The sequence below is a fragment of the Petaurus breviceps genome, unplaced genomic scaffold (genome assembly GCF_028583685.1).
Source record: "Petaurus breviceps papuanus isolate PSGF00001 unplaced genomic scaffold, PetGlider_PUasm1.0 90760, whole genome shotgun sequence".
In the NCBI taxonomy this organism is placed as follows: domain Eukaryota; kingdom Metazoa; phylum Chordata; class Mammalia; order Diprotodontia; family Petauridae; genus Petaurus; species Petaurus breviceps.
Genome location: NW_027187338.1, coordinates 2588322 through 2607662, shown reverse-complemented (window position 1 = coordinate 2607662; position 19341 = coordinate 2588322). Strand labels below are relative to the sequence as shown.

The window sequence follows — 19341 nt, the reverse complement described above, 5'->3', positions numbered from 1 at the left end:
AGAGGGCGGGGAGGGGAGGACTGCAGGTCCTCTAACCCGGGATCCACAAAAACTTATCTGGGAAACTTCTCGATCTTTTTCTGGGCATCGTGAGAGGCCTCGGCTGGAGCCTGAGGGTTTTTCTCTTGCTCCCAGTCCCTGTCCTACACTGCCCGCACTTCTCTGGGCTCCGTTCTTGTATCCAATCCTAGAACTTTACGTCCAGGTCTCCTAGAGGCCTTTCCCCAGATCAGCGTCTCGGGGTCTTTTCCCTGGTTCTGTTTCTATCCTGCTCCCTGTCCGTCATCATTCCCCATCATACCCTCCTCCAGATCTTCCAGAACCCGCCGAGCATCTCTCCCGGGCCTGTCCCATTCAGGACTTTTTTTTTCCCGTTACTGTGATCCCCGCTTTCTCCCCGTCCTTTGACGGTCTTTCTCAGGTGTCATCTCTATTTGTCCCTCTCCTCCGTCCTGTTGCTTGCTGGGCCTTTCCCTGTACAGTCGTGTTCCCACTGGGCCTTTCTCTCGGTACTACCCTGTCTTCATCCTAGTCGGCCCTTCCACCCCCTACGTTCCGGACGGGGTCTCCCGGGTTCCCACCTGACCCATTCGGTCCTTCTGGGCCCTCACCTGGAGATCCTCCAAGCCGTGATGGGCTGCCAGCCCGTGCAGGCCAAGAGGCCCGTCCGCCAGGCCGTGCGCTCCGTCCGCCAGGCCGTGCAGGAGACGGGGAACGCCCGGGTAATCCCGGCGAGGGTCCAGGCCCAGGGCTCGGTGAGTCTGAGCCAGGAGGCCCTGCTCGTCCTGGCGGCCGCCGCGGGGGGAAGGCCACGCGGGCTGCTGGTGCTGGTGCGGGTGCGGGTGCTGGTGGAGCGTCCCAAGGCCACTGTAAGGCTCGCCTAGGTGGGGGAAAGCCGTCTCCTGTGTTTGACCGTAGGGCAGCGGCGGCTGCGGGTAGGGTGGTGGAAAGTAGGGCGGCTGGAAGTCCGAGGCTGGCGTGTGGCACAGAGGAGGCGCCGCCGCCGCCGCCGAGAAGGCCGCCTGGCTGAGAGAGGAGAGCTGAGACAGGCGCCCCCCGCCAGCCGCGCCGTTTAGCCCATCCGGACGGTCCTGTGTAACCGGGAGAGAAAGACTCTGAGTTGGACAGACCGAAGGGACGGACGGAGGAGCGAATCTCAATCTGGTCGGTGCCCCAGCCCAGGTCCACCTCCGCTCCCAGTCCCGGGCCCAATCTAAGCCTGGAATTAGCCACAGTGAGACCCCAAACAAGAAGTCAGAAAAGACTCCCGGAGGGAAAGTAGGAAATTAACCAGAGCGAAAGACTAGAATTTACCCAAATCGAATGATCGAGCATCAATTTAGTTAAATATCAAAGACAAAAAGGATTAAACAAATCGAAACAACAAGAATCAACTCCTGCCCTCCCCCCCTCTTCTCCCCCCACGTAAAACTCTCCTTTTCCCGTAGCTGCCCTAGGGGCCCTCTCGAATACTGTGCCTCCAGGGCCCCGGGTGGTGAAGGGTTGGTAGAGAGGTGTAATAATGGGGGTGGGATGCCTCAACCCCTAACTCCTAACTCCTCACTCCTCATTCCTCTCCTCCCTCTAATTTTTTTCGCCCCCGGGGGCCCAAAGCTAATCTTTCACCAAACCCAGGGGCCGACCTCCAAGCATTTGTTTCAAAGACCCAACCCTGAACCTCCAACGGGTTCCTCAGTCTCTCCTAGCCTGCAGTCGGAGAGGGCAATTAGCCTGCACCCCACCTTTGAGGGCTGTAGAAGCCCCGAGCTTTCCCCGCCGAGATTTCGTTTTTGTCGGGGGACCGGGCTGGGAGTACGAATTGGATCTGAGTGTCAGGACTGTCCCATGCTGAGCTGTGGCCCCGAGCTTCCTCTGCCCCAGACCCCCCAGGTCCAGTTCGCGTTTCCTGGTGTTTTCACTATTCCCATCCCCACCCTACCCCAACCCCGTGCAGGACTTACCATCGCGGAGTAAGTATGAACCAGCATGGGTGCGGGCGGGCTGGAGGCGGCGGCCAGAGGGACAGCGAGGCCTCGCGGAAGGGACTGACTGACGACTTGACAGACGGACTGAGGACCCTTCAGTGCTGAGTTCCGGAGTTCCGGAGTCTGCGCTGCCGGTCAGGGGTGGGCGCCGGGGGCGGCCCCTCCAAGCGGGCTCCTCAATGTCCGGAGCCCCCGCTCAGAGCCATGGGGCGCTGGGGGGGCCCGGCAGGCGGGGGAATGAGGGCAGAGACTCAGGCAGGGGGCCACAAGGGGGCTGGTCTGGGATGGCCAGAGCAGGGCGGGAGGAGGAGGAGGAAGAGGAAGAGGATTCCAGTTGGAAAAGTCTTTTAGCTCGTTCTCATCTCCCAGCCCTTCTCCCTCTGAGCCCAGACCAGCTCCATGCGCTTCAGTTATATGGGCGGGAGCGCGCAGGGGGGCGCCGGGGGCGCGCATTAAAGAGACAGTCCGGGGTCTTTAGCTTAGGCCTTCTCCGTGTCCCCAGGGAGGAGGGGAGGGGGTGAAGGGGGGGGGGACAGTGTAGAGGGGTCTTTGTCAAGAGAGGGGAGATTCCACCGGGTTTCTAAAGGGTGGCACCAGAGCATGCACACCAAACAGACCCTCAGGACTTCTCCGTTTATTGACACCTAGGTCCACGATCCTCAGCTTCCTCCTGGTATGGCACCTTTCCCACCTCTCCTGGAGTCCTAGGCTCCCTGCTTTCTCAGCCTCGGCTCGGAAAACAGAGGTCCTGAAGCCAGGGTGGCTGCCCTCACTCACCCACCCATCCTGGAGTTTACCCCACCACATCTCTGATGGCTGAAAGGCCCCAGTCAGAGGCCAAGAAAAAGACCAAGGCAGGACAAGTGGCTTACACGGCAGACTAGAATGTGAAGGGGAGGATGGGGCAAAGAAAGAATCCACGACAAAGTGCCCCAAGCGGTGCTGCTGCTCTGGGAAGGTGGAGAGGTGTCTGTTCCCTCCGTGCTATACCAGACTTCTACCTGGTTCCCTACCTGGCCCCGTTCCCGCTAAAACTTGGGCTGGCCTGAATTAGCTCTTGTTCTCCACCTTCCCACCCTGGGGAAGCCTGTGGGGCCCTGAGGACTGTCCAGGGAGAGCTGAGAGGGGCACCGATGAGGTAAGAAAGTTTTCCTCTGAGATTGGAGTTCCGTTTTCGATTGGATGGGATGGTGGCACTCGAGGGCTTTGGATGTGAGGGCCTTGGATCCCTGATAGTGCATGAAACTGACCTACAGGAGTATGCATGTCTATATGTGTGTGTTCTATATACACATGTGTGTACATATACACGTGTTAAATATTCAAGCGCGTATGTATGTACATGTATATGGCTGTGTGTTGTGGCTGTGACACAGGGCAGTATTGTGATGGGTGCATGTGTGTGATCCTATGTTTGGCTGTAACACAAAGGTTGCATATAGTATTGTGCTTCTCTGTGACACTTCCAGCCTTGTTCTCACCTTCCCCATTGCACCTCTCCCTCTTCCTGACAGTTTCTGGCATGCAATCTAATCTCTTATCTCTCCCCTCAAATGGACTGAACGGGAGCCACTGAAAATCAAGGCGTCAGGAGAGGAAGAGAAATCAAGGAAAATGAAGCAAGAGAAGATGGAAAGCTACAATGAAAGAGAACAAAGAGGAGGAAGGAGAGGGAAAAGGACAGGAGTCAGGGAAGGGAGCAGCAGAATTAAAAAGACAAGGAAGAAAAGGGAGGGATGGAGGAAGAAGGAAATAAGAGAAGAGAGTGGAAGGAAGCAAGATGGTCAGGAAGGAAGATAAAAAGAGGGAGAAGAGAAGCAGGAAGAAGGAAGAGAAGAGGAAAAAAGTCCTGAGAGAGAAAAAGAGAAATAAAGGGTGTGAGAACCAATGCAACCCAGCAACTATTTATTAAGCACCCATCAAGTTCAAGAAGATAGTCTCTGTCCCAGCCATAAGGACTGTACCACCCAGTCTCCATGCCCTTTGCTTACCCTACACTTAATAGTTTCTCTTTGCTGGTCTGGAAGGAGGCCCTTCTCAGATTTTCCTTGGCATTTAGGGCAGGGTGGGACTGGAAGCCGGAAGGAAGGAAGGAAGGAAGGAAGGAAGGAAGGAAGGAAGGAAGGAAGGAAGGAAGGAAGGAAGGAAGGACACAAGCATTTATTAAATGCTTACTATGTGCCAGATGCAGTTAAGGAGTGAGCCCTAAGTGAATTGGGCTATCTCAATGCAAACTCAGGGTAGCCCAAAACCTGATCTTTTTTTCGTGGGAGTTTGTAGTCTCAGACAGCAGGCTGAGATGATGGGGGTTGGAGGGAAGAACAAAAAAGCTCTCTTCTCCTTGCACCCTTGGGAGGGATCTATAGATCAGAAATGATGGTCCTGAGCAATCATTGCATCTGTGTGAGAAATGATGTGGGAGTAGAAGCATATGTTTGTGTGAAGTTGTGTTTGTGTTCAGCTCTGTGTTATATGTGTAATAGTTATATGTGTAAAAATAATACTGCCTTGGGCAGCAGTGACATGCTCACTGGGGAGTTTTGTTTTTAATTCAAGAGGTTTTGGGTTTTTTTAAAGGGGAAAGGGAAGGGGAAGGGCCAACTCCACAACTGACCCCCCCTTTATTACATGATCAGCACAAAGAGATGACTCCAGCCTGTGTCTATAAATGGGTCCATGATGTCTCAGGAGATGTCTCCCTAACCCTCTCAGTCTGGTCCTCAATGAGTATGTCCCACATCTTCAGCAGGGAGTCAGTCATCTCCTAGCAAGGTTCACTCTGAGGCAGAAATAGGTCATAGAAACCCCCTGCACATAGCAGTGAGTACACAGGTGTCTATGTTGCTATGTGAGCTTCTTTGTTGTTGTTTAGTCCTTTCTGGCTCTTCATGACCCCATATGGGGTTTTCTTGGCAAAGATACTAGAGTGGTTTGTCATTTCTCTCTCCAGTGGATTAAGACAAACAGAGGTTAAGTGACTTGCCCAGGCTCCCACAGCTGTAAGTGTCTAAGGCAGGATTTGAACGAAGGTCCAGTGATTTATCTACTGAGCCTTCTAGTTGCCTCCAAAGTGGGCCAGCATTTACACTCATCCATTGTTGGATTCCCTACTTCACTCCTTTATTTTTCACAGCTCCAAAAACCCAGCGTTCTCTGTTCTAAATGAAGACTACCCAAGAGATGTCCAGACTAGGGTCAGTGGAACATATGGGTAGTGGAATGGACAGTGCAGGGGTAAAGATAGAGACAAAAGGGAAATTTTCAAAAGGCAGTGAGATCATGGATTTCAAATGGAGGTCATTGATTCCAACTCCTGCATTTCCCAGATGAGAAAACCAACCAGATTTTTCTCAATCAGGTTAAATGGCTGAGCCTGGATTTGAGTCTAGGGTGTCCTGAATCCAGGTCCAGTGCCTCTAGGGAAAAAAAGATAGTGGCTACACTATCTTTTTCCTTTAGGGCCCTTTCTTGGGGGAAAATGGCAGGAACCTGAGGCCTCCTGGGGAGGAACTGTCCGGGTAGAGAGTAGTACCTTTCCCTGTCCTTTCCTAAGATACATCCCAAGCCCAGAGGGTCCCTGACAACTCCTCTGTCTGTGGGGAGAGGAGGGTGCTGACCTGTGACATCTAGAGTAGATACTTCATAAATGCTGGTTGACTTATTGACTAGTCTGGGATGTTTTGTCTTCTCTGTCTTCATCTCTCTGGCGTCTGCCACAGGGCTGGGCAAATAATACCACGTTCTCAGTAAGTGCTTGTTGAATAGACGAATGTCTTAGAGGAGATTCCTGCTCAGTTAAGGGTTTGCCCAACGGCTGCCGATTCTGTCACTGTGTCTCTAGATCCTGGAGCCCAGCTCCAGGTCAGACTAGAGGAAAGGAGGGAAGGAGGTTGGCAGCCCAGTGGCCGGGTGTGAGCCGGTGCAGAAGGCCCCCTGGTGGACAGCTGAGATAAGTGCCTCTCTCAGGGTCCTTTTGTTGAGTCATTTCTGACTCTTAGTGACTCCACTTGGAGTTTTCTTGGCAAAGATACTGTAGTGATTTGCCATTCCTTCTCCAGCTCATTTGACAAATCAGGAAACTGAGGCAAACAGGGTGAAGTGACTTGCCCAGGGTCACCCAGCTAGTAAGTGTTCGAGGCCAAATTTGAACTCCAATCTTCTAACTCCAGGCACACTATCTACTATGCACACTATCTACTGTGCCACCTCACAGGATCATAAGACTCACTCAGAGAGTGAGTGACTCACTCAGTCCAACTCATTTCTTGTACAAATGAGGAAACAAGACCTGAGAGGTTTAAGGATTTACTCAGTCATATAATTAGTAAGAGGTAAAGGCAGAATTTGAACTCAAGTCCTTTGACTTCAAATCTAGAGTTCTTTCCATTGTATGGCACTGTCTTGACAAGGTTGGTCCAGATATATTGCATCCATCTCCTGGTGAACTCTCAGACAACTATGTAGGAAAGGTTCTCTTTGGGGGGGTAATAGGGCACTTGCCCTTTGTCCCCTGTACCCTCATTCTGAGGACTGCCCTACCACTCTTCTAGAGAAATCAAGGCAGACTCCAGAAGCAGGGCCAGGGTCTAGCTGAGCTCCAGAAGCCACAGGGAGTCCCACTGGGGAAAATTGTTCTGCTCCAGCCCTGCCCTGGATTTCCCTAACACTCTCTCTGTCTCTGTCTCTCTCTCCTCTGGAGAGAGAGACTGACGACATTCTTCTTTAGCTGCTCCTGCAAAGTCCTTGGTAGGAGCTAAGTTGGGAAGAGGAAAGATTGATTTGGGGGGAGGGAAGGCTTTCCTTCTTTCTGTAAAACTAGGGATTCTCCATTCAGGGATAGATAGGGGAGAGATGAAAGAGGGAGTTTATCCTTGCTTGTCAAATAAAGTTCAAACTCTGGCATTCAAGGCCCTCTACAATTTAATCCCAACCTCCTACTGGAGGTTCAATCTCCCCTTGACTTCCCAACTCTCCTCCCATCACAAGCTTCTTTCCTTATAACTCCAGGCTATAGTGATTCCTCCTTCTGAACTCATCTCTGTTTGTCTGCACTGCACTATTTACCACTAGGCTAACCATAGAGACATGGGTTTACCAAGTTTGGGAGAGTCCTTATTGATGAAAGGACCCAGAAGTGACTTCAGAGGTCTAGCTTATCTCTCTCCTTTTACACATGAGGAACTGAGGTCCAGAGAGGTGTGAAGTGTCTTGTAGTGAGTAGCCTAGCTGGGATTTGAACCTGGGTTCTCTGACTTGAAACCTAGCATTTTTTCTATTACTACCCTTCTGAGTCCAATCCTCTTCTTTCCCAGAGGAGACTGAGGGCCAAAAAATCTTAGGTGACTTAGATCACAGCACAGCTAATAAGTGGCTTCCAACTCTATGGTCAACACTTCTCCCGCTGTGTGACTGTGACTGTTTCATGTATTTGTCTTGTTTCCCCAGATCCTGGCAACAGCTGGATCTTTGGACTCCTCTCTGGGGATAGCCACACAGTAGGCAGTCAACAAAAACTGCTGAATGAATGATAATATAGAGGCTTTGAGGCTTATAAATATTGTCATTTCATCCTCATAATATCCCTATGAGGCAGGAGCCATTATTATTCCTGTTTTACACATGAGGAAATCAAGGCTAAGAGAGAATAAGGAGGCACACAGGTATGACTCTCCCTGAGCCGGGGTAACCTTCCCTTCCTGGGGCCTGCGACAGGGAAGAGGCACCAAGGAACCACACATGTGCCCAGCTGGGTGTGAACACATCTGGTCACGTTGGCCTGTTGACCATCATTCAGTGAAGATGCATACCGACTCTCTCCCTTCCCATTGCCAAAGCCCCAAACTGTATTTTGGCCTTTCTTGGAAAGCTGAAAGCCCATTTCGGCTTCCTGCTTCCAAACGAATTCTTCCATTGAGTCTGGGCTTGAATAGATTGGTAAACTGGTGTGTGGGAGGGTAGCGGGGGAGGGCCAGGGATGGAAGACTAGAGATCTCCTAGTGACACCTGGTGGACACATCTCACAACAGCAGCTCCATTTTGGTCCCCTTGCCCCCACCTACAGCATCCTCAGCTGGACCCTGGGGGTTGACCTGAAAGTTGGAATAGGACTTCCTAGTAAACTTGCCTTCTGCTTTTCTCCCTAAGCCTCCCTCGGGCTGTTGGCCTTTTCCGGGGTCCAACACCCATATAGCACTTTTTGTACATGGATTAAGGTGGGGGGGGGGTGAAGCACAACTGGGCTGTGATCACCCATTAGAAACCCTGGGACAATGAGGATGACCCATTACATTTCAGCCCCCAGGCAAAGTCTCATTTGCTTTTGGCCCCGAGGCAGCACTTCAGAGCCTAATAATAAGCTTCCAGGTAGAAGTCAGGGATTCCTGGGTCAGCCTCATTTTACCACCCTGTGGACCACAGGCGAGGCCCCTGACTTGTTGGGGGTGGGTGTCAATCAGCAGACAGATGTCACAATTCAGTTATCACCAATAACTATTTATTGAATGTCCACAGGTGTACAGTTTGAGCTTGGAACATCTACAGAACATGAGGTGGGTGGGGCAAGGGGACCCCCTCCCCATGCCTGTGGGACAGGCAGCGCCTGCTGGGGCTGACGGCTGCTCAAGTTTCCATGCAGAGAAGTCGGTTGCTGGGAGGGACAGGGAGCTGAAGCCAAACACCATCACAACAATGGAAAGTCAGTCACTGGGGGAAAGGAAGGGAGGCATGCGGATCCAGGGAATGGGCCCCTACCTCCTAGCGCCAACAGGGCAGGGCCAGAGGGCAGGAGGGTGGAAAGCAGGCAGGGGCCAGGAGGGTAGACATCCAAGCTTGGTGCAGGAAGAAAAATAAATAATCGCCTTCCCCCAACATTGCCCACCATCAGAACTAGAGCCTGCAGACCCCTGGGTCCCCGAGGGGGAGGGAATTCAGTCAAAGAAAAAGTTCTTCTCTTCTTACCAAGGTCAGGGAGGATTAATCCCATCTTTACCCCAGGAGATCCCAGGGGGTCACAGGAAGGGATACCCATGCCCTGGCCGGCAGGGCCCACCGGCAGAGACCGAAGCCTATACAACCCCTGTCTGCCTGCCTGCCTGCCTGACTACCTGTTCCTTCTCACATCCTCTGTCCTACCTCCTGTGGGAAAAGCACCCCATCCTGTGGGCCTGGGGGAACTCCACCTGCACCATCCTTCTCAGGGACACAAACACTGATTTCAAAACTGTGGCTGATGGGAAGAAGGCTCCTGAGTCTTCCACAAGTCACAATACTGCTGTCTGCTGCCCTTCCCCACCCCAGGGGAAGTAGGTTGTAGCTCTTTCGCCAGGGGTCCGGCTCCATGCTCCGGCCCTAGGCCTGGCTGGGTACAGAAAAGCCAGAAAGCTGGGGACTTGGGGGTTTGGGGAAGGTACCTCCTCCCTCCCTCCCTCCCTCCCTCCATCCGTCCTCCCCTCCCTCCTGGGTGGCCAGGGCAGGGGCCAGGAGGGGGTGGCAGGCGAGCGCCTCCCTCAGGGCTCTGAGAGGCACTGCTCCAGGGCTGCCATGCGGTAGTGGCTGGCAGTCTCCTCCCCGGCCTGTAGCCTCATGGCTTCTCGGCAGAGGCGGTTGGCTCGGGCCAGCTCCACCAAGACACCCTGGTAGGCAGCTACCATCTCAGGTTTGACTGAGGTTGGGGAGACACTGCCCAAGAGCTGCAGGAGCTCCTGAGGCCAGCGGGAACGCAAGGCGGCTGGGGCCAGCCAGGGGAGTAGAGGCACACAGCCTGTAAAGGCCTGCATGCCCAGGAACCACAGCTCCTGCAGGTCGGCCCACACCCCCTCGTAGTCGGGGGCTAGGGCCAGGGTGGCCTGCTCAGCACCAGGGCTGGCTCTGGCCACGTGGGACTGAGACAGGAAAAGGATGGCAGCTGCAAAGAAGCCACGGGAGGCAGGGGTCCCCTGGAGAGCTGCAATACAAGCACAGGGGAGAGAGCAGAACTTCAGGCAGGGCAGAGGCAGCCCTCCACCCAGGATTCTGCCCTAATTTTACGCCATCAGAGAGGCACAGGAGCGAGGGAGGTTAGTTGGCACTGCTCACCTTCTGATTTGGCACACTGATTTGGCACTGTAAGGCTTCCTAAGTATTCTGGGAGGTAAGCAGTGTACCATGATGCCCAATTTACACATAAAGACCCCAAGGCTCAGCCAGGGGAGAGACTTAACCAATCCTACTATTAATGTGCTCTCCACCATGGTCTGTCCAAGGGCTTTGTACATGTGAAGCACAGTAACAGATTTTATATTTGATCCGGTGGGAAGAGTCCTGCACCTAGAGAGAGGAGGCCTGGCTTCAAGGGCCCTGAGCACAGCCACTTCTTGCTGTGTGATCTCAGGCAAGCAGTTTAATCACTTTGAACCTGTTTCCTCATCTGTAAAATGGGCTCATGATAATCATGCTAGCTACCTGGAAAGGCTGTTAGAAAGACCAATAAAGGTGTAGCAAAAGCACTTGATGAATGTGAGTTATTATGACTGAAGGGAGGGACCAAGGAGAGGGGGGAACCTCCTGGAGGTCACGGACGATCACATACACGCTAGCCTGTCTCAACAATTCAGCAGCTTCTAGCAGAGGGAGCAACAGGGGATGGTGGCCTGGTACCCCATCATTAGCAAGACTACAACAGCCTCAACCCCAGACACACATGGTATCAGCCAAGGCTGGATTAGGGAGGAACAGGAATACGCAGAATACGCCTGATCTGGAAGAGACATAAGCTTGTTCTATTCTCCAGAGTCTGTGAAAGCCTGTGTCCCCTGTGGGCTGGTGTCACCTAGAGCAGCCTCTCCCAAAGCAAGGGGAGGCAGTTATTTTCCCAGCAGCTAGGCTGTGCCTCCTGCTGGATCCAGACCATGCTGTGACCCCAAGGAACCAGTAATGGGAGGTCTTATTTTTTTTTAGCTGGACTAGATCTCTTTTCTTTTAAAGATTCCCTTTCAACCACTGAATTTGAAGTCAGGGAACAAAGATTACACCCTGTTCCTGGATGGGTGTCTGCTGATCTCATCCAACCCAACAGATGGGGCACAGGGAACAGTCAGGGACAAAGGGGATCCAGCAGACACCCACAGTCAGAGTGGAGGCTCCAGCCTGGGTGGGCTGGGCCAGGGCCTGGGAGCTGGGCAGCAGCCAGGGGAAGGTCTTCTCACCTCTCTGAAAAGCAAAGCCTGTAGACAAGGGGCTGGAAGCAAGTGGCAAAGTTTTTCTAGAAGGAAGCTTGGGAGCAATACCAACTTCAAGGGTGACAGCATGATTTCTGACCTGCAGAAACCTCTGGATTCACAGACTCCTAAGGCTACAGACAACGTTCATCTTGTCCCTATTCCTGCTCCCAAGCAGAGGTCATCCTGAACACCTCCAAACAGTTTCTGAAAATGTTGTCATTTTCCTAAAGAACCGTTGTAGTTAGCCCAAAGAAAACCAGTCCCAGGCACTTTCTCCTTTCTCATAACAATGACTTGTCTCACCAGGGACAGCCGCTGGCTCTAGGGCCAGGATGCCGTTGGCCTGGCTCCGCCCCGAGGGTCTTACCTGGAGAAGTGCTGAGGAGCCGAGCCATGAGCAAGCCCAGAGTGGCCACGTTGGCAGCCAGCAGCAACCTCCCCTTCTGCTGAACCAGCGAAGGCAGGGAAGTCATTAGAGTATTCATGAGGGATGTGAAGCATGCGTCCCGCCTACATTGAGGGAGAGGGGCCAGAAGGTAGTATCAGTAGGGCCCGATCAGGTTTTGGAGCAGCCTTATATGGGTCCTGCATTCCAGGTCAACTGGGTCATACACAGAGCACACCAGCGGACAGGAATAAGTCAGGCAGTGGGTCTAAAAGCACATGATATGAGAACCTGCTTCTCTCCTCTTGGGGCTAGGTAGGATCTAGGAAATTGATGAAAGCAGGGGGGGGGGGCAGATGGTCAAGAAGGCTAAGTCTGGAGGAAGAGGTCCAGTGGGTAAGGCTATTAAAAGGGTTTGGCTAATGCAAATTTTAGGTACTAGAGACAATCCCCCACGGAATCCACCTATTAATGACTAGAGTCCAAAGTAGCAAAGTTTTTCATGGGTCATGTTCTAAGAATCTGGCTCCCTTCCCTGCCCTTAAGTACAAGTTTGGCCAGGTGACAGCAAGCCTTACCCTCCCCACCCCCATCCCCTCTCTAACAGCTATATCACTGCATGGCCCAATCCCTCCCCAACCACTCACTTGATCAGTCCCGGTGCAGTGACCACGAGGTTGAGGAAAATGTGGCAACAGGTCTGCAGGCCAATCTCCACACTGTCAGGCAGCACCGAAGTGTCATGGCCAGGAGATGTAAGCTCCCACTGCTGCAGGAAGTACTGGCAAAGCAGCGATGGGGCCCCTTCCTTGATGAGGATCTCCCGGGGCCCATCTTCTGCAGTCAGGTGGCACCAGCCGGGCAGGAGGAGCCTAGGGAAAGACACAAGCCATGAGCGGGCCAGAGGCATGAGGGTCCAATGAGTCCCTGCCTAAGAACACCCAGCCAGTGTGAGCTACTCTACCTATAGAAAATGTCAACATTTGTGTCACCCTTAACTGGGGAGACTGTGGAAAAAAAGCATAGGAAAAGGATTGGGAAGCAGAGATAAGGCCCATGGGGTGGCTAGGTGGTATGGGGATCAGAGTACCAGCCCTGGAGTCAGGAGGACCTGAGTTTAAATCTGGCCTCAGACACTTCACACTTAATAGCGGTGTGACCTTGGGCAAGTCACTTAACCCCAATTGCCCTACCAAAAAAAAAGGCCCAAAGTGAAACTCCCTGGAATTGGCCAACCAACCCCAAAGGAGACAGTGAACCCCAGCTCACTCTCTTCTGGTAGGACAGCCAGGATAGAGGCTGGGGATTCTTTAGCCACATTATTTATTTACTCATTCAGTGACTCACCGGAGGGCATCCCCAGGCCAAGATGGTCCTGGAGGAGTAGGAGAAATGGCAAGATTGGCCACCTGTTGCGAAAGATCACCAGCCTCCTCAGCCTCCTCATAGAGACTCTTGGCATATCTGACAAGGAAGGGCAGCAGCTGGCAGATCTCCTTTCGAAGGGATGAAGTCTCTTCAGCCAGCCAGGCACCCAAGATTCTCACCGAGGCAAACACAAATGGCTCCTTCTGCTTCTCTGGCCCCACCTGCCCCCCCAAGATCCAAAGTGAGACTGAGGACCTTCCTTCCCCTCCCTCCAACTCCCCTGGAACTCATACCCAACCATCCCTAAGGGTGCCAAGTACAACAACCCCCACCTCAGGTACAAAACAACCCATCCCCCTTGCTGGATGTTCTGAGAATAGCTGAATGTAAGCTAGCCTGACTCAGTCTCAGAAGCTTCAGAGGTTTCTAGTCTAATCTCCAACTCAGTGTAAAAATCCCCTCTTGGCTTGCAGTGGCTGGTTAGGACCTGGCATTCCAGACTCTGCAGTCTGGCTCCCACCTTAATTCACAGGACTCCCTGCTCCACTCACTCTGTTTTAGTCAAACTGGCCTCTGCTCCCTCCCTGACCTCTCTCTATCCTCTGTATCCCCTAAGCTTTTGGGCTCCTCCCCATGGCATCCCATCGAGATCTTCCCTCTTCTCTGGAGGCCCAGCTCTGGCAGCACCTCCTACCTGAATTCTCCCCTGACAGCGCTGCTCACAGAGCTCTTCCCCTCTCAAATTCCCCCAGCACACTCTGTCTAGCACTCTCCTTTGCTCCCATCTCACTACATCTTCCCCTAATCTACTGTAAGCAGCCTGAGGACAGTGACTTTTTCATCTTTGCATCCCTAAGGAACAGAGTAGGTGTTTAAAAATTATTTGTTGAAAACTGCAGAGCAATATGCAAGAAGAACTACAAAGCCAGTCGCACCTCTGAGCCTGCAATATCCTCACTGGGCTTCTATCCCCAAAACATCAAAACTGTTTAAAAATGACCTTTTTGTACAAAGACATTTACAGCTGCTCTGTTTGCATAGCAGAGAAAAATCACTTGTATGTCCAATGATTGCAGACTGGCTGACTAAATCAGAGCATGTTAACATACTGGACTGTAAAAGCACCCAGAGTGGAGTGGAGAACTGGGTTCAGAGTAAAGAGGACTGGGCTTCACATCCTACCTGACACACAGAGGTTGGATTGCCTTGGGCAAGTCACTTCCTCAATCTCAGTAGCCCCTGAAAACTCTCTAAGAAGTTACAAAGTGCACAGCTGTCTGCAGTGGTAGAGGGAACTACTCACTGGGAGCTTTTTGGACAATAAAATAATTGGTCCAGGGGAAAAAATAGCGTGAAAAAGACAGAGATTTGCAGACAAAGAGATCTGGAGAGAGTCATTCAAGGGGGTTGGAAATTGTATAGTTCATGCCCCCAAGGGCTGAAAAGGGGAAACAGGACCAGAGTTGGGGGAACTTCAGGCAGGTTTGTAGGGGGCAAGGAACAAAAGCATCCTCTTTGGTTGGTTCTGCCCAATAAAGGCCAAGGATTTGAAGAAGATTCTTTGTTTTGTACGTTTATTCAACTGATGGGTTTCCTGGATGGCTGTCTGTAATTTTTAAAACAGTGTTGAATTAGAGTGAATGGGCTGAATGGGGGGGTGGAAGGGGAGGGAGTAAGGAAATGACAGGATGAAGCTTGGCATAAGCCCCTCTCCACAACCCAGAAAGCCAGCATGTATAGGCTGTGAACAGTGCAGCATGAGCTCTGTATGGCAGAACCCGCCTCATCTTAGGTGAGGAAGATGAGGCCTGAGAGAAGCAGGGCTGGTCATCACATCTGGCAACAAGCTCTTTGCTGCCCCTGCTGGGAGATGGGCTGGGGTGAGGACAAACAGATGCCACTGCAGATTCTAAAACATCTGGAAAGAGGCGCCAGCCGGCTCCACCTCTTGGGCTGACTGGCTCCTGGCCAGTCCGGAGAGAAGAGGCCGGCTTCCAAAGTGACAGCTCTGATGCTGCTGGGTATCAGGAGGCCTTCTGGGGGAATGGGGTGCGGTGGGGGGAAGGGTCTTGCCTCACTTATACAGATGCAGCAAAGACAGAGTAGACAGCTTTAATTTGGCATCAGAAGCCTCAGGCTTTCATCCTGGCTCTGACAGACTTCAGTCTCCTCATCTGTCAGGTGGGGAAATAAGACTCCTGCTACCTGCTCTACAAAGGGACACTGACATCCATTAAAAGGAAACATAAAGTAATTTGGAAGCACAGGCCACTGACGCAAATGTCTATGAACTCAAGGACTTCCTGAGGGAGGGACCTCTCTAAGCTGGGGCTCCCCAAAGTCAGGAATTAGCTCCTCTCTCATTCTGCCCAGTGACCCTTGGCATGGGGCCAGAACACCCTCTTTACCTGCTGCAGGTAATGAATGACAGCTCCAATGGCCTCCTTCATGATGCTCACAAGCTGCACTTTCTGGGGCTCCTTCAGCAATGGCTGCTCAACCCGGGTGCACTCCTGGATGCCCAGCTCCATCAGGGCATAGCAGGCAGTCACCACATCCTCCTTCACCTCTGCCCCAGGCTCCTCGAGGGCAAGCCTCACCTCCACACAGGCCAGGTTCACTAACAGGGCCAGGAACTTGCCCCCAGACCCACCGGCTGGGATCCAATCAGAGCCACAGGCATGTGCCAAGCGAGCTGCCAGCTTCAGGGCCGGGTTGCGCTGCCAGGAGCTCAGCTTGCTGCCCAGGATCCGTGCCAGCCCAGCCTGTAGATCTCGGAGGCACTCGGTGGGGACAGTTGTCGGGGGCAGAAACAGGGGCAGCAGCTGGCAGAGCTCAAACTTGCTGGCATCCTCAGCCTTCTGGAAATCCTCACTCAAGCCCCGAAGCACGGCCAGCAGCTCGGGCTCTGCCTCCTTCCAGCACTGGGCCTCTGCAGCTGCCAAGAGTCCCACAAGGAGGGCCAGGGCCTGGTCAAAGCCATAGCCATGCCCCAGGTAAGCCTGGCACAGGGCAGACACGGTGCCCCCAGCAATGAGGTGTCGGGGTCCTCGAGGCGTGCCTGCCACAGCAGTGAGGCATTGGTAGGTGTCATCAATCATGGATCGGCGGGCTGCGTCATCGGGGTCACCCCGGGTGGTGAGGATGGCACTCAGGATAGGAATTTTGTTGAGAACCTGGGGGTGGGCAGCCAGCTCGGGGTCATTACAGAAGCAGGCAAGCAGGGCCACCCCAAGAGCTCGAAGGACATGGTCAGGGCAGCCATCTGGGGCTTCCTTAGTGGTGAGGAGCCGATTGGGGAAAGTGAAGCCCACAGCATCAAAGATCCTCCGTCGGGTTTTCGCATCAATATCACCAGCTTTGACTGCCTTGGTTACCTGTGGCAGAGGGTCAGGTAGGAGGAGAACAGATGTTGGGGATGGATGTCCATGCCCCCTCCTCCATCCAGGGCCCTTTGTGGCCCCAGGACTGGGAGCATGGCAGATGGCTTAAATCAGCCTGGACATCCCTAGAGGTCACCTAATACTTCCACAGTCTTGAGCCCAGGCAGGGGTTAGGTCCTTTCTCTCCATAAGACTCTTCTTATGCAATGGAAAATAAGCTGCTGCAAAGGGGGAGGGAGAGGAGGTGTCCAGCCTCCCTCGCTAACCACTTCTAGCATTTCCCCACTTTCCTTACTAGAAAGGGCTTTCTGTTGTCTAATTTTGATGCCAAAAACCAGAACTGGAATGGGTCTAGCGCCTACCACTTCTAAGTCCCTGCCTCCACGCTTATGGATTGAGGGTCCTTCCCAAGATACTTCCTTCAGAAAATTGTCTCATCCATTCCCACCACCTGGGGGGAGGGGGAAACGGCTCCTATGTCTCCCTGATCTGCCTGTCAAAACATTTCCCCTCACACTTCACCTAAACACCTCCTCTGCTGCAGTGTGAGCCCTTGACTCCCATCCTTCTCTCAGTTGCCATGGCAAACAAGCATTGGCTGTTCTCCCCCCTCCTTCCCTCACCCCACACACCAACCACCCTTCCCAGCACTGCAGGCTGCTGCTCTTCTGTCCCCACGCCACCCTCCTCTAGCTGAGCTCAACCCCTCACCAGCTCCCACTTTCCAAATTCTAGGGGTGAATCTGAAGAACCCCTCCCCAGCTTCCCCCAAGTACCCCACCATCTTCCAAGCCCACTGCCAGAGCCTTCCCCACAAGTACAGGGGAAGACTCCCCAAGCTTGTGAGTAGAACACACTAGCTACTACCCGCTGACAGCACCCTGTGAGTCAGCCCCCATCTGTCAGGGACACCCAGAGTAAGTGCCTCCAATACCCTCATGTGGCCACCAGCTCTGCTCCCCTCCCCTCCAGCCCTCGAGAGAGAAGCTGCTCACCCTACTCCTGCATCCTCATCCCCTCTTCTCCACCCCAATTCCATACTAGGGCATCCAGTACATCACCCTAAATGGATTCTAGGATCCCCTTCCTAAGTCCCCTGGTTCTTAGCCCCATCACCTACAGAAAGATCCATCCTCAATTTAGCATGCCCACCAGCTCAGCAGGTCCCCACAGCCCCTTCCCCTCCCTCAGGCTCTTACTAGTAGCAGAGCAGCAAACTGTTCACTGTCGTTCTTAGCATCTCGAAGGGCCCCCAGGTATCGTTCCAGGGTGGGGTTGCGGCTCTCAGGCTGGCTCAGAGCCGGCTCACAATCGGACGCCATGGTGCCCGCCTTGCCCAACTGTGAACACAAGAGGGACTGAGCAATGCTCCACCAGGGGAAGGGGGGGTGGTGGTGGTGAGGAGGGAGGGATTAACACAAAGAGCACAGGAAGGGGTAGAGGATTGGAAGACAAGGAGGGGAGGGTCTCCAAGGCTGAACCTTGCCTCATAAATGGGGGCACCTCTCTAGGAAATGAAGTGAAAGATGACAGAAAGGGAGGAAACAGTGATGGGGAGGTTAAGTCCCTGGCCCAAGGTCACCTACAAAAAGGGGGTAAGGGGAAGGAAGAAGCTGGGAAGAAGAATCAAGCATTTTGCCCCAAAGCTGGGCAATACTTTTACTATTGCCTTTCTCCTTCCTATATCTCCATGGCTTGGCAGGGGAGCCTCTGGCCTAGAGAACCTCAAGAAACCCCCAATATACAAATCTTAGACTTTCCCCCAAAGGCCAACATGGAGGGGAAAAGGGTAAGGTGAGGAGACAGGGGGATATGGGAAGGAGTGGTAAGGACAAAACATCAGAGGATGAAAGCAGCTGATGCTCAATTATACATGCACAAGGAGGAAGGAGCAGCCACTGATGAAGACACCAAAAAGGAGAGTCCTCCAGCCCCTTCCCCTTCTCTCTGCAGCCTCCTAGACTGGATTCTGGAGCAGGGCAAGGCTTTACAAGCCTCCCAATCTGCATTTGCCTCCCAGCAATAGCTGGGAGGCAAGAGGTGGATGAGGGCTGGCCAGTTACCCAGGACCCCAGCCCTTCAGCCCTGGGCTCCCTTCCCCCCTCCCCCGAATCCTGCTAGCAAGTGAGCAACAGCAGGATTAACCATTAAGGTTCACCTCCTCTGCCTTCCCACGCCAGTCAGCTTGCGGATGCAGGTGTCACCCAGCATCAAGCAGGAGCTGGCAGGGGGGTAGATGGAGGAGAAGCCAGGGAAGGACCCCCCTCCCAACACACACACACACACACACACACACACACACACACGCACACGCACACACGCGCGCGCGCGCGCACACACACGAGATGATCTGCAAAGTGGATAACTGAAGATGGACTGCTGGATACGGGTAAGGAGAGAAAGGGGGCGGGGGCCGTCGGGGATGGGGAGTCCCGGCGGTCGCCACCTGTCTCGCCGAAGCCAGGTCACAACACGACACTGATGAAGTCACGACAGGGCAGCATGATGAAACCACACTTCACGATGACCCGAAGTGATGTCACGAAGGAAGGCACGACGAGGTCACAGCAAGATCACGACATGGGACAATTCCCAAAAATGACATGACCAAAAAAAATTTTTTTAAGGCGGAAAGAAGGGAGGACGGGAATGCGACGAGATGCTACCACAACCGGGGCACGGCGATGTCACGACATGAAGCGGCGCTATCGCGATATGGCCCCCTGAGCTGTCGCGACACAGGTCAAAGACCCCTCTGAGAGGTCCCTTCCAGGGGTGTAGACGAGGGCCCGAGGCAGGGGGGGGGCTGTGCTCACCCGGGTGGGGCCGCGAACCGAGAAGACGTCCCCAAGCTAGATGCAGCCGGAGCCTCCACTGGTGCTCACACCGTGTTGCACACTCCGGGTTCCTGCTGCGGCAGCTCCACCCCCACCCCCGCATACCTCCTGGCCAATCAGCGGCCGATTCACTCCTGGCGCCGACCAATGGCTTTTCAGGGCGTTGAGCAGTGGGGGACGCCCCCG

At 53.5% G+C, this 19341-nt stretch overlaps 2 protein-coding genes across 3 annotated transcripts in view; both read right to left on the bottom strand.

Moving 5' to 3' along the window:
- The window catches only part of TFAP2E (transcription factor AP-2 epsilon), a 44536-nt gene extending 42137 nt beyond the window's left edge, over window positions 1-2399 (bottom strand). The window contains exons 1-2 of the mRNA XM_069067918.1: window positions 1962-2399; window positions 612-1091 (exon numbers count right to left, since the gene is read on the bottom strand). Of these exons, the coding sequence (XP_068924019.1) occupies window positions 612-1091; window positions 1962-1988 (507 nt within the window). The 5' untranslated portion in view covers window positions 1989-2399. The remainder of the gene's footprint in view (window positions 1-611; window positions 1092-1961) is intronic.
- A 6057-nt stretch (window positions 2400-8456) lies between these two features.
- On the bottom strand, window positions 8457-19245 carry NCDN (neurochondrin). 2 transcript variants are annotated; one of them, XM_069067917.1, is made up of 7 exons: window positions 19135-19245; window positions 17518-17658; window positions 15344-16312; window positions 12915-13156; window positions 12215-12439; window positions 11550-11692; window positions 8457-9927 (listed from the first exon to the last, which is right to left on the bottom strand). In XM_069067917.1, exons 2-7 carry the CDS (start codon window positions 17638-17640, stop codon window positions 9491-9493), a joined length of 2139 nt encoding a protein of 712 aa, XP_068924018.1. In that variant the 5' UTR covers window positions 17641-17658; window positions 19135-19245; the 3' UTR covers window positions 8457-9490. The 2 variants fall into 2 exon arrangements, with proteins under 2 accessions (XP_068924018.1, XP_068924017.1); XM_069067916.1 differs by having other exon boundaries at window positions 18765-19225.
- Window positions 19246-19341: the final 96 nt, after the last annotated feature.

Coding starts and splice junctions, on each gene's coding strand:
- NCDN (XM_069067917.1), bottom strand. CDS start 17,640: ATGGCGTCCGATTGTGAGCCGGCTCTGAGCCAGCCTGAGAGCCGCAAC. Junction 16,313..17,517: donor AGTTTGCTGCTCTGCTACTA/GTAAGAGCCTGA, acceptor CCTCTGCCACAG/GTAACCAAGGCAGTCAAAGC. Junction 13,157..15,343: donor TCATTCATTACCTGCAGCAG/GTAAAGAGGGTG, acceptor TTGGGGGGGCAG/GTGGGGCCAGAGAAGCAGAA.